At 37.8% G+C, this 15486-nt stretch overlaps 1 protein-coding gene across 10 annotated transcripts; it reads right to left on the reverse strand.

The window, feature by feature from the left end:
* Positions 1–10654: 10654 nt before the first annotated feature.
* Positions 10655–15135, reverse strand: LOC111887215 (uncharacterized). Of its 10 annotated transcripts, none has more exons than XM_042902762.2 (12): positions 14964–15121; positions 14710–14837; positions 14359–14588; positions 14143–14260; positions 13950–14064; positions 13765–13801; positions 13575–13644; positions 13003–13107; positions 12155–12305; positions 11981–12045; positions 11703–11865; positions 10655–10850 (listed from the first exon to the last, which is right to left on the reverse strand). In XM_042902762.2, exons 4-12 carry the CDS (start codon positions 14258–14260, stop codon positions 10754–10756), a joined length of 921 nt encoding a protein of 306 aa, XP_042758696.1. In that variant the 5' UTR covers positions 14359–14588; positions 14710–14837; positions 14964–15121; the 3' UTR covers positions 10655–10753. The 10 variants fall into 10 exon arrangements, with proteins under 10 accessions (XP_042758696.1, XP_042758695.1, XP_042758700.1 ...); XM_042902761.2 differs by having other exon boundaries at positions 14359–14457; positions 14535–14588; positions 14710–15121; XM_042902766.2 differs by having other exon boundaries at positions 14143–14227; positions 14359–14457; positions 14535–14588; positions 14710–15117.
* Positions 15136–15486: the final 351 nt, after the last annotated feature.

The following is a 15486-nucleotide window of genomic DNA, read 5'->3' on the forward strand; positions in this document are numbered from 1 at the left end:
CAAGGTTGTGAGAGAGAGAAGAGAAATGAGCAACATTTTTAGAAAGCCTCGCATCCTATTTATAGGAAGGCTGAACTGCCTCCGTACGCGGGGCGTACGCTCGTACGCAGCGCGTACGCATACGTCATGCATGACCGAAGCCTCGACTGCCTCGGTTCGGATGGGACGGGTTGCTGGGTACGCGGGTCGGATGGGACGGCGGGTCGGACGGGACAGCGGGTCGGACGGGTCGGAGGTTCGGACGGGTCGGACGGTTTAGAATTCTTCGGATAGTGCGACGTGGACGATCCGAGACCCTCGATCTCAGTACGCGGGGCGTACGAAGGTACGCAGGGCGTACTTCGGTCCAATCCGATGACTCCCCTTCGGATATTACCGGGAATTTATAATTAAATTTATATTTATTATAAATAAACTTCAAAAATTCATATCTCCCTCATACGAACTCCGTTTTTGACGTTCTTTATATCCACGCGAAGGTGAGACCATGATCTACAACTTTCGTTTAGATTCCGTTGGCAAATTCCGAAATTATTTTTTATTATTTATTTATTAAAATGACGTGATTAAGGAATTTCTTCAAAATTTCATAACTTCCTCATCCGAAGTCAGATTTGGACGTTCTTTTTATGTACGCAAACCTTGATATGATTCCTACTACTTTATTTAATCCGAACAAGATTTTAGGAAGGTTACATTTTGACCTAATTTTGATCGGTTTTACATTACATTGACTCGAAATATCGGGTTGTCACAGTTTTGCTTTTCTACATGACCAGGAAAATGGCTTGACCGAAGGGCACCACTACTACCTCGTAGTGATCATATCAAGCCCTGGTTGCTGTCTTGGACACATCATCCTCACTAAGGTTTTGGCTACGAGGTAATTGCAGGGATTAGGTCGATGTAAGACTTGACTACGCCCGGAAGGAAATTCTCAGGAAATCTTTGGAAAATGCATCTGGGAAAGAGTTGCAGACTTCTCGTTTTCGATGATCACATGGACGAGGAATACATGGGAAAACTTTTTAAGCTTCGATGCACGAAGATCATGAGAGTCGGGTCGGAGGTAGGTTAAGACGAATGGCTTTCTCGAAACCAGGAATAACAGTATGAATGAGGCTCGGTCATTACATGCTAAAGATGACATCAAAGCATTTCATGAAAAGTTCTCCATTAGATCGAACAGAAAAGAATAATTGTTCGGATTGAGGATACAATCTACGGATATGACGTTAGCGTTCTCATTCTCACTTGATAACCATCTCGACGGTATACATTTTCGATTACTCATGAACGACAGGGTTTAAAAGATGTTCAAATGGATGGTTAGCGAATTTCTTTTGGTGCTAGAATCGAAAAGAATCACAGGCATAAAATTTAACGAGGGGAAATATACCTGTGGCAACGGTGGGATCGGTGGCTGTCTACTCTTGTCTTATCGCTAGAACTCTTCCGATGTTGCCAGATGTTACTGCCTTGGGGCAGTTTCGCTTGTAATGTCCGACTTCTCCACAACCATAGCAGGCCCGACCAATGCCCGCTCCGGAAGCTTGACTCGTTGATAGAGTTGGTGTCCTACAGTTTTTCGCCATGTGACCCTTTATGCCACAACTGTTGCAAAATACCTCTATACATGGACCGGAAGGAAGGTGATGATAGTTGCACTTGTCACAACTAGGAAGGGTTCCAGCATACCTACTGGCAGGTTTTCGAGTTGAGGATCCAACAACAGAAACAGTTGCAGGGGAAGTGGCAGCATGAACTGCCACCGTTTGCTGCCTCTTCAAAGACTGATGCGATGTCTGGCTTTTCTCCTTCTTCCCAATCTTTCGTTTCTCACCACTCCTCTCCGTTGGCTCAGGAGTAGTAGCTGTCTCCTCAGGGTCATCACTATGATCTTTTAAGATTTGTGCTAAGCGTGTGGCGCTATCGTATGTATCTAGCCTCGCAGCTATGATGTTTCCTTTCGTTGACTGGATCAGCCCCCAGATGAATTTCTCTATCTTCTTACTCTCCGGGGTAACCATTCCCGAGAAGAGTAATGCCAAGTCGTCGTCGAACCTAGAAGTGTAAGCGGCGATATCGAAACCTTTCATCTTCAGGTTCCATAGTTTGTGTTCTAACTTCTGCATTTCGCCTCGAGGGCAGTACTCAGCCAGCAGAAGTTCCTTCATGGCTTCCCAACCCATGGCGTTGGCTACAGGTAAGGTTAGGGATTTGACTCGGCCGTTCCACCAAGTCAGGGCTTTGTCGATAAAGGTGCAGGCGGCAAACTTCACTTTGTCAGATTCTAAGCAGGCGCAAATTTCAAAGATGGATTCAATCTTCTCGAACCATCGGGTGAAGGAAATGACACCTCCAGTGCCATCAAAGGATGTGGGTTTTGCGTTCATGAAATCCTTATAGTAACCCTCTTTTTGGTGTCCCTGACTACTTTCTTGGTTTTGGGTTTGGGTACCACCTCCCGAACTACCGGAACCGCCAGAGTTCCGTTGAGACATGGCAGCTGCCACTGCGGCTGTAACAGCTGCCTGGAATACTACAGGGTCTATTTGGGGAGGAGGTGGTGGCGGAGGGTTGTTGGTCTTGGAGCTGTGTCTCTTTCTGGGAGGCATCTTGATCTAATAAGATCAAGAAAGAGAGGATGATAAGTCCTCTGAATTGAATCAAGAGATATGACGGATATATGCTGAATAAGCGATAAAGCAGGAAAGAGTTATCTAAGCGGGAAAAATTATCGCTAAGGGAATGATCAAAGAACAATGCAAGAACGAGGATTTCTACCAAGGATTGGCTCGAGAAATACTCCCATAGTATTTCATGATTCGCTGTGATACTGGCTCGATGTTTGTGGTATTAGGGTAAGTTTTAGGCATGCCGCATACCACAGTCACTCCCAAACACGTGTTGGCCGTGTCTCGAATGAATATATTTGGCCAGGCTATATTGATCCTAGACACGACTACATAACTGCCCAGGTTAAACTGCAGTACACAACACCCATTTACTTATGTTTTGTTCTACTTGTAGTTACAGATCTCGACGGTTCGGTATACTTATATACTTTTGAAAATACTTATATTTTGAAGGATACTTTTAGTTCAGATCACTTAGGCCCCTTAATGTTTATAGTTTTATACCATGTAAGGTTTGGTATACTTTATTCACTATAAACAAGGGCTTTGATACCAATCTGTCACACCCCGAAAACCGAAGGCGGAAACATTTCCGGGGTTGACTCCACGTTGAGTATCAAATCCAATGCACATAGTAAGTAAAGTAAAACAACCATTACATTACATATAGAAAAGTTTACATTTGTTTCAAAAGTAAAGTTATACATGTGATACATAATATATATGAACAAAATGAGACGGGTCTTCTGCGCACTCCATCTTCGCCAAAAGATATTATCGGGTACCTGTCTAATGCGGACCTGAGAATACAAGCGGTTTGAAAATCAGCATAAATTTGGTGAGTTCATAAACGGTTAGTTTTTCTGAAAATGTACGAGTTCCTTTGGTTTCCTAAAAAAGTAGTTATCCAAGAAAATCCTATATATTCTTAAAAGTTGGTTACCAAATCCAAAATGTAATGTAAAAGGTGTACAATGAAAACATGATTGTTCTTGTCAATTGTAAAGTTTGGTTATCTAACTTGTTACACTTTTCTGGTTACGTACCACTGTTACCCAGGAAAATCCTATATTTTCCTACATGTGTGTGTTTGATGAACTGTTACCAATTCTGATTATGTTCAATGTTATCCCCAGGAAAATCCCATATTTTCCTGAATGTGTGTGTGTGTGTGTGTGTGCGAATTCTCCTGAAAGTCTGATTATCCTTAATTGTACATTAGTTTTATTACGTACATAAAACTAATAATTAAGTGTGAAGTGTTCATAATCTTGATTGTGAGTTCCATAACCATACTTCAGACCATATATGACTCGAGTCGTGGCCAGTATCCTTTTTATGACTTTCGTCACCCTTGAACCTTTCGGTTCGGCTGTAGCTAGCAGCCAGGTGCGGGATTGTCAATCTCATATAGATCTATACACTCAAGTCATGCTCCCTATCTAAGAGATTCTGGTTACAGGTGCGGTCCTCCACTTGCGTATCTCTGTGGAGTGTTCACCGAGGGCGTGTCTCCAATCTTTAAGATTACTCTATACTCTCGTGTCTAGGGAAGTAGTATCTATGACTAACTAAGTTCTAATGGTGTCTGTCCTTTACACTCGAGCCTAGGTGTTTTATTAAAGACATTACAAATGTTTCATGTTTTCTAATGGTGTCTATCCTTTACACTCGAGCCTAGGGTGTTTTATTACAGACATTACAAAGGTTTTATGATCTTTATCAATATAAGTGTGAACAATCAATTGTGAAACATAACAGTATATAATAAGAATTGAAATCGTTTGAACAAACAACTATGCAAGTTAAAAAGTTTGTTAGTAGGTTTTCAATTCTTAAAAATGTGCGAGTATGAAATCATTTAAATGAAATAATGAATTTAAGTACAAGATATTCTTGTACTTTTGCTTGTATTCCCCCCTGAAAACATTTAAAAACCATTGAAGAAGGGTAGGAGTATGAACTCACCGGACGTGGAATGTGACGACTAGGATGCTAAACGTCGGATCGAGGCTTGAATACGAGCGAGGTTCCTATGTAATATGAAATGGTATAAAAATATATCTAATTAGATTTATAAACTCTAATTAGATATTATATTACACTCCAATGAGCGAAAACACTTCAAAACGAGTGTTTGGAGTGACCCGGGTGACATCTACGGACGTGTAATGATACGAGGGACTTGGGAATTGAGTTTACTCTTCAAGAGTGAAGTCCTAATGGAGTTTGCGGCCTTATACACCACTCACACATGAGTTCACGTCCGTGAACTCATGTTGGCAAGGTTTATGGTGCTTAATGGGTCAATAACACTTGGAAGGAGTTGGAACAATTTTACCTAAGGCATGGGAGTAATTAAATTCACCAAATGACATTATTTAAGGGAGTTTATGGCCCTAGCATGGAGCTTACGGCCGTAAGCTCCCATACTCCCTTAGATTGTGATTTTAAGGCCTTAGATTAATCACATGTGATTCCTATAATTTTTACAAGCCTTGATATGAATTTGGGGCTCCAAATGACACACAATTAGGAGTTTACGGCCCTGGAGCACATGCTATGGCCGTAAACTCTCAAATGAAGAGTTTTGTTATGTTTAAGGTCCCCAAACTATTTTTGGTTGGTTCTATAATTTATTCTAAGGCTTTTGGTGAAGTTATATGGTTTTCTAACATGTTTGAAATGAGTTTACTCCCATGTTTGAGGGGTTTATGGCCCAAGAAAGTTCTTGGGTAGTAAACTCAATTTTAATCCTCAAATCTCATGTTTAGGGTGTTCTAAGTCCGAATTTGTAAGCCATAAGGTCATATCTAAGTCCCAATGATGGTTTGGAAGGGTTAAATTGCTTAAAAACCCATGTTTTTATGTGTTTACGGCCCAAGCATGCTCCTTGGCTGTAAACACATGTTCCAGGTCCAAAATGATAAATTAAACATGAATTTGAATGCCTAAGAGGTTAAACAACAAGTTGGGGATGTTACCTCAAAGATTTGGAGCCTTAATTCAATGTTTTGGACCTTGAATCTTTGATTGAGGAGAGATGTTAGAGAGAGAGTAGTGAGATGAAGCAAAAGCTTCAAATGAAGGCTTAGAACACTTTAAATAGTGTTCGGGATTTGGACACGGTGAAATTCTACCTGATACCGACATTAAACGGGGCTTTTGGTCGCACCCGATTAAGTTTCCGGAACTCGATATGGTTGATTCTAGAAGTGATCTGATTACTAATATGAGGTGTTAGCATGAGTTCTAAAGGCATTAGGACACCCATTAAGTCATAATATAAAATACACTTTAATGACTTAATTAAATGACAGAATCGAAAACAAAATTGGAAACGGCGATCGGATTATCGAAATGAGTTACGAAAAGGGGTACAAGCAATGAAACGAAATTTCGGGTTGTTACAGGTATAAAGATTGGAACTTGCTCATTGTATGTTTAGATCTAGTCTTTATGGAGTTTTGGTCACTTTGGTCCCATGAATGAGATCTAGTGGGATTCTTCCACTCCAGAAGTTAGGAGTTGTTTTTCTTGATATTTTTGTGGTCCCTAGTCGATGAAGTTAGCATCTTGATGGTTGATGATCAACCATGCATATGTTTATGTCCATTTGGTGAAAGTAGGATGCTAAATATAGGTTTTGAGTTCTTTTAAGCCATGAAGAGGCTCCAAGTTAATAACTTTATGAATTAAGACATTCCCCAAGGCTTGGATCTGGAATTTAGACATTTAATCTTAAGCATTAAGGACTTAATGGATGAATAGTGTTGAAGGCAGCGTACGTCGGGCGTTCGAGTGTGTACGTTGCGCATACACATTGGAACCCCGACTCGGTGAAGCCACTTAGTATGTCGGGCGTACTAGGGGAACACTTAGCGTTCGCAGCCAGGTGGACTTTTATCTTTTGGGCTGCCTTTAGACTTTAGGGTGTTGGGCCACAAGTCTTTCTAACGTTGGGCCATTGTTAAGCTTTCGGCCTTCTTGGATTTGGGCCCATATTAGACTTTAGGTATCCTTTAGGAATTGGGCTATATTGGGCTTTTAGTGTCATTGGGTTGGGCCTCGATTATTAGGCCAAGTGAGGAAAAAGTAAAATGGTCTTTTACCCTGGGTGTTGGACAAATGAACTAGATTCCCGGTTATGGTTTATATCCCACTTATTAATTTGGGTTTTATTTGATTGGTTAGCGCGAGAATTTTTCAGTTCAGAAGCTCGATCATTTGTTTGACTGATAGCAGACTGAGGTGAGTTTGCTTACTATACTGTAGGACACTAAGATATGTTATATGCTTGTAGTCTATATGACTCATGATGTATGTGTTGTATGCATGTGTGTCTATTTGCTATATGTATGTGAGGTGAAATAGACATGGGGGTGAAATAGACCCAATACAGCCTTGTGCTAACATATGAGTTGAAATAGACTCGGGGGTGAAATAGACCCGGTACAGCTTGGGTCGACGCATGAGTTGAAATAGACTCGGAGGTGAAATAGACCCAACACAGCCTAGAGTTGGCATATATGTGTAGCACCTGGTTCTTGGTACGTATTCTTTTATCAATTCTTTAAAATGTTTTGCATTTTTGCCTTGGACTCGACGAGTTGAAGGACCAACTCGCCGAGTAGAAGCGGGATGAGACGCAGGGTTTAAGCAGTGGACTCGACAAGTCGGGTCCCGAACTCGGCGAGTAGGCCCTGTCTGGACAAAAACCCTAACCCGAGGGTTTGCACCCTATTTAAACACCTTAACTCGACCTCCTTCGTCTTATTTGCTCCCAGAAGACCCCCATAGCAAACCCTAGCCGTTATTGAAGCAATCTAAGGCATTTGGAGTGATTTTGGTACTTTTGTGACCCAAGGAAGAAAGGAAAAGCTTGAAGGATCAAGAGGAGGCTAGATGGATCCGATTTTGAGCATCATTGGCAGTCTACAGAAGGTATAAAGTCTATACCTTGTTTGTTCTTTTGATAGATCCCATTTTGTGGAGTTTTAGGGCTTTTCTAAGCCATTTTGGTCACCAACCATGATTGCAAGCATGGTTAGGGGTTGATGTTTTAGATCTAGGCCCTTAGTGGGGTTACAAGGCAGAAAGGAGTGACTCTTGCACTCAAAGAAGGCCCCATGCATTGTAAGAGGTTGTTTTAGGACCTTTTGAGCTCAAAGTCCCATGCAAGCACGTAAAGGTTGTAGCTTTACGTGCTAGATCGATTGTAGAAGCATAGATCTATCTTTTGATCAAGGGTCGTACATCAAAAATCGAAGATTTAGTGAGAGGATGTGACCGACTCGATGAGTCCACTCTTGGACTCGGCGAGTCCAAGGTTTCTGTCCCATATCAGTTGAGATTCATAAGGACCCAGTTGAGTGTGGAAAGGTTTTAGGGGGTCCCAAGGAGTGACCCAATGTTCTGGACTAAGCCATTGTTCTGGAAGTTCATGGGACTCAGCGAGTGCATGAGCAAACTCGGCGAGTCCAAGGCAATCTTCTTAAGGATGAAGATGAACTCGACGAGTTGTTCATACAACTCGGCGATTCAAGGACAAGACCTGTGTATCAGTTGAAGATGAACTCGGTGAGTCGGATGAGGATTCAGTTAGAGGATTCCCGCACAGATCAGCAGCTACTACGAGGTGAGTTACCTTCTAGTAGCGGTGGGTCTACGGCCATAATGTCGGCCCAGCAGTAGGAGTTGTATGTTAGATGATTGTCTTTGTGATATCATCTAGGTTTGGTACTACCTGATATGTTATATGCTGGCATGATATGTTATATGTGATAGTAGTGGAGTTCGATTGTTAGGACCGAAGGGTAGGTCAGACACCCCAGATATGTCTAACAGTATGTGATGATATGTTTATATGCTGGCATGATATGTTATATGTGATAGTGGTAGTCGGAGGGGAATAGTCCCCAAGTTCGGTTGTTAGGACCGAAGGGTAGTTCGGACACCCCAAATATGTCTGATAGTATGTTTATGTTATAATATATGTGATAGCAGCAGTAGGGGTGGATTAGTCCCTGAGGGTCGGTTGTTAGGACCGACGGGTAGGTCAGCACCCCAGAATGGCTCGACATGGGTAGGTCAGCACCCTAGAATGGTTTGACACGGGTAGGTCGGCACCCCAGAATGGTCGTACGGGTAGGTAGGCACCCCAGAATGGTCGTACCGGGTAGGTCGGGCACCCCAGAATTGTCCGGCAGTATGTATGCTATGCGATTGTATAGTATGTGCTATGATGGGGGAACTCACTAAGCGTCGTGCTTACAGTTTACATTTTTGGTTTCAAGTACCTCTTCAGCGAAGGGGAAAGAGTTGGCGCGGTAGCGGCACATCATACATACACTCTTTATTTTCCGCACTATGAGTTATTCTGGGATTTGTACTCTGACATTATTATGTTTTACGATTCGGTTTTCAGATACGAGACATGTTTTTATTAAATGATATGATCGGATGATATTTTGTTACAAATGTTTTGCAAATCACTTAATCAAAAATGAAATTTTTGGACGTAAAAATTGGGTCGTTACAATATGTATGGTATGCGGTATTTTGGGGAACTCACTAAGCTTCGTGCTTACATTTTTTATTTTATGTTTTAGATACTTTCAGATGGAATGAGAAGAGCTCGAGTCTATTTGACTCTGATGTGTTTTGGATGATTATGAATACATTATGATTTTCCTTTGGTTTTGATAAACACGTTTGGTTGGTGTTTATTTAATATGAAAACAAAAAAAAAAATTGGTTTATGAATTTTGGGACATTACAGATTGCATTTGGTCTTTTAAATTTAGATCGTGTGACGTTTTTTTTACGACTTGTGTAAGATGTCGAGTAGATGTCTATATAGTATATAAAACCTACTTTTTTATGTTGGCCACCTACCCTATATTTTAAATATTTTGTCTCATATATGAATAATATTAAAAACTATGTATTTAAGAAAAAAAAATAGACATGATTTTCCCTTAATTCATCGATATGCGTTTGAAACCCAAACTCGTAGGAATAAAGACACATGTGTAGTGATTTTTTCTTAAATATCAATCTAATAATATGCATTCACATCATTACGAAGTATTCAAAAGCAGTCCCAAAACGGAGATTGTTCGAAATAACTAAGGTTTATGCAATATACATGTTTTAAATTTTATATTCCAAAAATAATTGTTGATTTTTTATTTTATTCTAAGATTTATCGTATTTAATTTTATTTAAATCATTAAAATGACCTATTCAATAAAACACACAATAGCAAACGTTAAACGTTTTACAAATATGATTCATATAATCCAAGTTAGTGATAAATCAAGATCGATATATATACATTAGTCTTGTTAAAATTGTTAAAATAACAGTTATATAACTTTTTCCACTAGATTTTAACCCACCGCATTTATATGAAAACACTTGTTAACTTCTTATAATGCATGTTTCACTAACTTGTACGATAGTTAAGATGGTGGTACACCGATGAATCAATTCCCTATCCATAAGTGCCACCAACATAAGTTAGAAACAAAACATCATGCGCAAATGTTAAAGAAGGTTTAACTTGTTTGCATATACAGTAAGCTTTGAAACAGAATGTAACACAGCATGTTGAGGGGACAGAATACAGATGTAATGAACTAAAAATTGATGCTTAACTAAACCTAATTGAAGAACATAGCATCATACAGAGTACTTATAACATAAGATAGAATCTCACAACTCTTTCCAATTTGTGCTCAAGAATTGCTTCAAGAACTGATCTAGTTCGACATGTACTATTTCAATAAAAAACAAAGAAAGAAAGAATTACCTGCCTTCTGTGCAAAGAAGGGAGGATAATCCATAATTCTGACTTTTAGTCAAAAGTGGTGACTGGTTCAAAGCATACGGTTTTTATTAGGGGTAGTTTAGTCTTTTGTTTAGAGTATGAATAAGTAAATAGCCATGTGGGCACTAGAGATATAGTAGGGAGTCTTTTTAGGATATGTTCACTAATATGTTCATGTATGTGAATAGTACTTGGGTTGTTTGGCAATGTGCATATATTGGGAAATATAACACACAATTTTAGTTTCACTGTTACACAACACTAACCAAACATAATTTAATTACACAATTTTAGGTTGAGGGCCCTCAAGCTCTAGTTTTGAAGTTAGCCATGAGGAGACTTCATCCATCTCTTCTGGGATTATATAATGACCCAGCCTACATCCACCATATATCAACAAACATATGTAAAAAATTCAATAATAAATATAAAAGTAATGACTAAATGGTTATGTTACATGGGCTCAACGGTTTAAAATTCAGGGACTAAAACCGTAACAAATGTACTTTTCACTAGTGTTGTAAAAATCGGTCTAGGCGGCCGATTAATCGGGGATTAATCGCTAGACGGTCTTCAACCGAATAGGATTAAGGCTAATCGGTTGACTTAATCAGTTTTGGTCAAAGGGGGTCAAAGTCGGAGCTAGACGGTTCTAATCAGTCCTAGGCGGGTCCTAATCGGTCCTAGGCGGCCTAATCGGCTAAATTTCAATTTTTCAAATTTTTAAATATTAAACCAAAATTTTCAAAATTTCAAAAGTTCATAATATTTTAATGTTCAACTAATATATAAAAAAAATTTAAAGCTTCTCGTCAAAATTTTCAAAATTTCTATGTTTTCAAATATACAAATACTCGAATTTACTTATTTTCTTAAGATATATTAAAATTTGAATAACATTTTTTATTAATTGGATAATAAATTGTTGTGTTTGTTAAACTTATTATTAAACTTTTATATTTATTTATTTATATTCTTATGAATAAAGTTAGATTTATAAATTTTTGAATAATTTTCTTAATAATTAATGGTCTCCGATTAATCTTCCGATTAATCCCTGCCTAGCCGATTAATCCCTAGACTCCAGTCCACCGACTAGCTAACGTCTAACGTTTTCTACCGCCCTTGCTTTTCAGGGATGGAATAGGTTAAAAATAGAAAAACTAGACCGTATCATGAAAAATCAAATGACCTCCGGGACAAAAAAAAAATGTAATTTATTTAATTACCTGTTTTTTAAGTTTTTAGAAAGAGGAAGCTGAAAGTGATTGAAATTGAAAGAAAAGTCGCATGCATACGAGTGGAATGACTTAAAAGTCAAGTTTTCAAATCCAGCTGAAGTTAATTTCTCTGCAGACTTCTCACCATAGCGAAACCAAACAACTTCATCACCTGCCAAGATATCATACAAGAAATTTATTTAAGAAGAAATGAAATTAGGATTTTGTAATAAACATTTTTTTTTCATTTAACCCTTTAAATATTTATGTGGCTTGGTTATGGTTACCTCTGCCATGACAGAGCAAAATGGGCAAGGATGCAGCTGGGCCTTCAACCTCGTTACTTGGATGACTAGCAAAGAAAAAAAAAAAGATATTAGAATTTTTTTTTTTTTTTGGTATGTCAAAAATAATAAGAGAGAGAGAGAGAGAGAGAGAGAGATATGGTTATGGTATTGTACTTTGCACATGGAAGCCAACCGCTAAGGCCGACAACTGCCGCCAGATGGGCGGAGTAACGGGTGCCATTTCCTAATTTTCCACGGGCAAAGCAACTTGCAGAGTATATTGCGGTTGCTGCACCCATGCTAAACCCTCCTACACCAAGTTTGACTGCATAGTTGAACAACATGACATGAGAAAACAAAACAGATGATAATCACAAGCAAAAGGAAGATGATTACAAAAACCTACATATAGTTAAGGAGCTAAATGAGGATCATACATAAACAAATTACTGCAAGTACTCTGCTTAATTTTTGTACCCAACAGCAAGGTTGCAAAACTCACTACTCGGTACCTGCTCCGCCGACTACCGAGTACATAATTCGTGTAAAAATATTTTTAAGAAAATTTTATATATCAAAATCATAAGTTAAAATCATAATTTGATTGAAATATATAACAAAATTAGATATATGTGAATACATAAAACCTGAAATAAATACAATTGTTTCAATTTGTGGATAATTACTGAAAATTTAAGATATATATGTATAGTAATAATCACATGTGTGTATTAAATAATAAATCATTAAGTATATTATACATATTAATCTTTAAATTCTTGATTTTTTTTTTCTCTTTTATGACAATTTTGACCCTTTGACCAAGTTTGACCGAGTAGGCCCGAGTAAGACTGAGTAGGCCTGAGTTAGAGAGATATTGACCAATTTTTTGACTGAGGTTGACTTAATCCGAGTTTTTTTGCCGAATTCACAAAACTCGCCTCGGTGGAGGGCTGATTCCGAGTACTCGCCCAAGTAGGCCGATTTTTACAACATTGCCCAAGAGACAAATAGAAACTTACTGTTTGGAGGCTCATTGGACAGCAAGCTCAAAACATGTGCTGCTGAAGCATCCATTCCTTCTACATCTTGAATTGCATCTTCAGAGATGTCAATGACATCAAACCCTAACATCCATAAGTCTTGAACCTTAGTTTTGGTAATTAAATGGTAATAAGTTTTGTGTTAGAGCAAATATGACACCTACAGTTTCAGAATGTTGTAAAAACAAAGGTAGCTTCATTTTTTTTTACCTTTGCAATTGCATACACTCTTACTTTCCAGCCTGTGAGGATGTCACCATGTTAGTAAATAATACTACCTCTGTTTCAGAATAAATACAACGTATATTTTCTAAATTTTACTTTTACACTATAAAAAACTAAAAAATAGTTTAAGGGCATACATGTGCACACCCTAAGATCAAGTCTATCCATATAATTTTGTCATAATTACTAATGGTAAAAAAGTAGTTCTGGATTGATAATTTGTAGAAAAAATAAAAATAAAACGTTGCGTTTAATTTGGAAAATGATGAAGTATTGATTATTATTGAAGAACAAAATAATGTTTGCAAAGCATCAAAATAACATACATGCAGTTGTAGAAAGTCCCCCCAAAAAAGTTAATGGCTGAACAGGAGAAGTAGGGCATATCCATTTGATCTGCATCATATATATATGTATTAAACCAAGTCATGATTTACAAGAACTTATGTTTATACATTTATAGCTCATTCCTTCATTTTTCATTTTGTTAATTACTAGAAATAAACATGTGCTTACATTTGGAAGAGGAAGGGTCTCCAAGATCTGTGACCAACTGCAGGAAAAAAAAAAAAGAGAGATGTAAAAGAGAACAAACATTTTATTTGGTTACAAGTTATAATCCCTAAGTAAGCTATAAAATTAAGAACCAAATATAATGTTACAACCAAAATATAGAAAGGATGATATTCAAATTATGTTACCTTAAGCCATCATCACCAAGGCCATGCAACCAAACAATGGTTGCTTGGTGTTTGCCTTTAGGTTCCACCACATATGTAGGCCCAAACTTAAATGCCCTTCTTGGAGTTATACCACCTTCAAATTAAGGGAACACCATGAACAACAATAGATAAAACAGAGGGAAGAAAATTAATAGGTTACTAAAAGACTAACCAGAAGAATCCAAAACAGGGTCAATTGAAGTCATGTTGAAAATGACAGAGATGCAGCCAGTTACAGCAGCCACAGAGAAGAAAACCTGCGATGAAGAAATCCCACACGTCGGCTTCATCTATATATAAATAAAACCAGTATATAATATCTTCATCTGTAAGTAAATGTAAATCCAGTTTATAATATCAGGAGCAAACAGTTCTGTGTTGTTTTTACCTTTTTTTTCCTAATGAATCACAGTTTTCAATTGCCAAATCTCGTATCCTGGAACCCATTAGAATTGAAATTTCCATGGCTAAGCACGATACTACAACCCTGTTAGAGATATGATTTGACTCTTGTGAAGCGTGATCAAAACAATCGTTCCAAAATTTGTGTATTTACAATTAAACCTGAAACCAGGTACAACGTCAAAGTATACAGCAGAACTCGAATTTCAAAAAGACCTGGTTTCAATACCTCAAACCCTATTAGGCTCTATTAATCCAGTAAGTGAACAACTGTAAATAAAAATATCGAAGAATACGACTATCGCAGAAATCGAGTATAAATCAGAATTGTATTTACCTTAATTAAGATGATAGAATGGATAAATGAACTCTCTAACACTGCTTTTCACGCTTGCTGTGTAACTCCTCTTCTTCTACTGTGTGTATTTCGGAATATCGACGTTGTTATGCAGGTTAGGGGAATTTCTGTTACAAACGAGATGATTTTGGGAGATTTCGATTCTCAAGTAGCGTTGTCAAAATTTCCGTTAACAAGTATGTTAAGTAATGAAAGAGAAAGTATGTGTTTTAGAGAAGAATCGATTGTTTTACCTATGGACCAATGGAGTCGAGCGTTGAAGATGGAGGAATGGGCTGAATATCGACATGCAATACGCATGGTGTCATCTGATTTTTCTTTTTTTTTTTTTTTTTTTTTTGTCTCTTACGCATGGTGTTGTATTGTTTATATACTCTACACGCTGCCAAGTTGGACTGGAATTTCAACACCAGTTAAGGCTCCGGGGAACGATGAGTCGATGACTACATCTTTACTAAAAAAAAGTGTTGTTCCCTCTATATTCATTATCATATAAAATTGTCTATTACTCCACATCATTTATATTTTGTTTTAACATTGGATTAAATAAAAAAAAACATAATTTTAAAATTAAACAATCATTTTATTAATAAAAAATAAATAAACATATTACTACATTTTAAAATCAAATAAACATATATAATTATATATAGTTGAAGGCTTAACTTAATTCAAAGATAAGTAAAGTAACAGACAGTTTGTTTTACTAAGGATTATATGACTTATTAAGGTAATTAACTTTTCGATATGTTCACA

The sequence above is a fragment of the Lactuca sativa genome, chromosome 5, assembly GCF_002870075.4.
Source record: "Lactuca sativa cultivar Salinas chromosome 5, Lsat_Salinas_v11, whole genome shotgun sequence".
Lineage (NCBI taxonomy): Eukaryota > Viridiplantae > Streptophyta > Magnoliopsida > Asterales > Asteraceae > Lactuca > Lactuca sativa.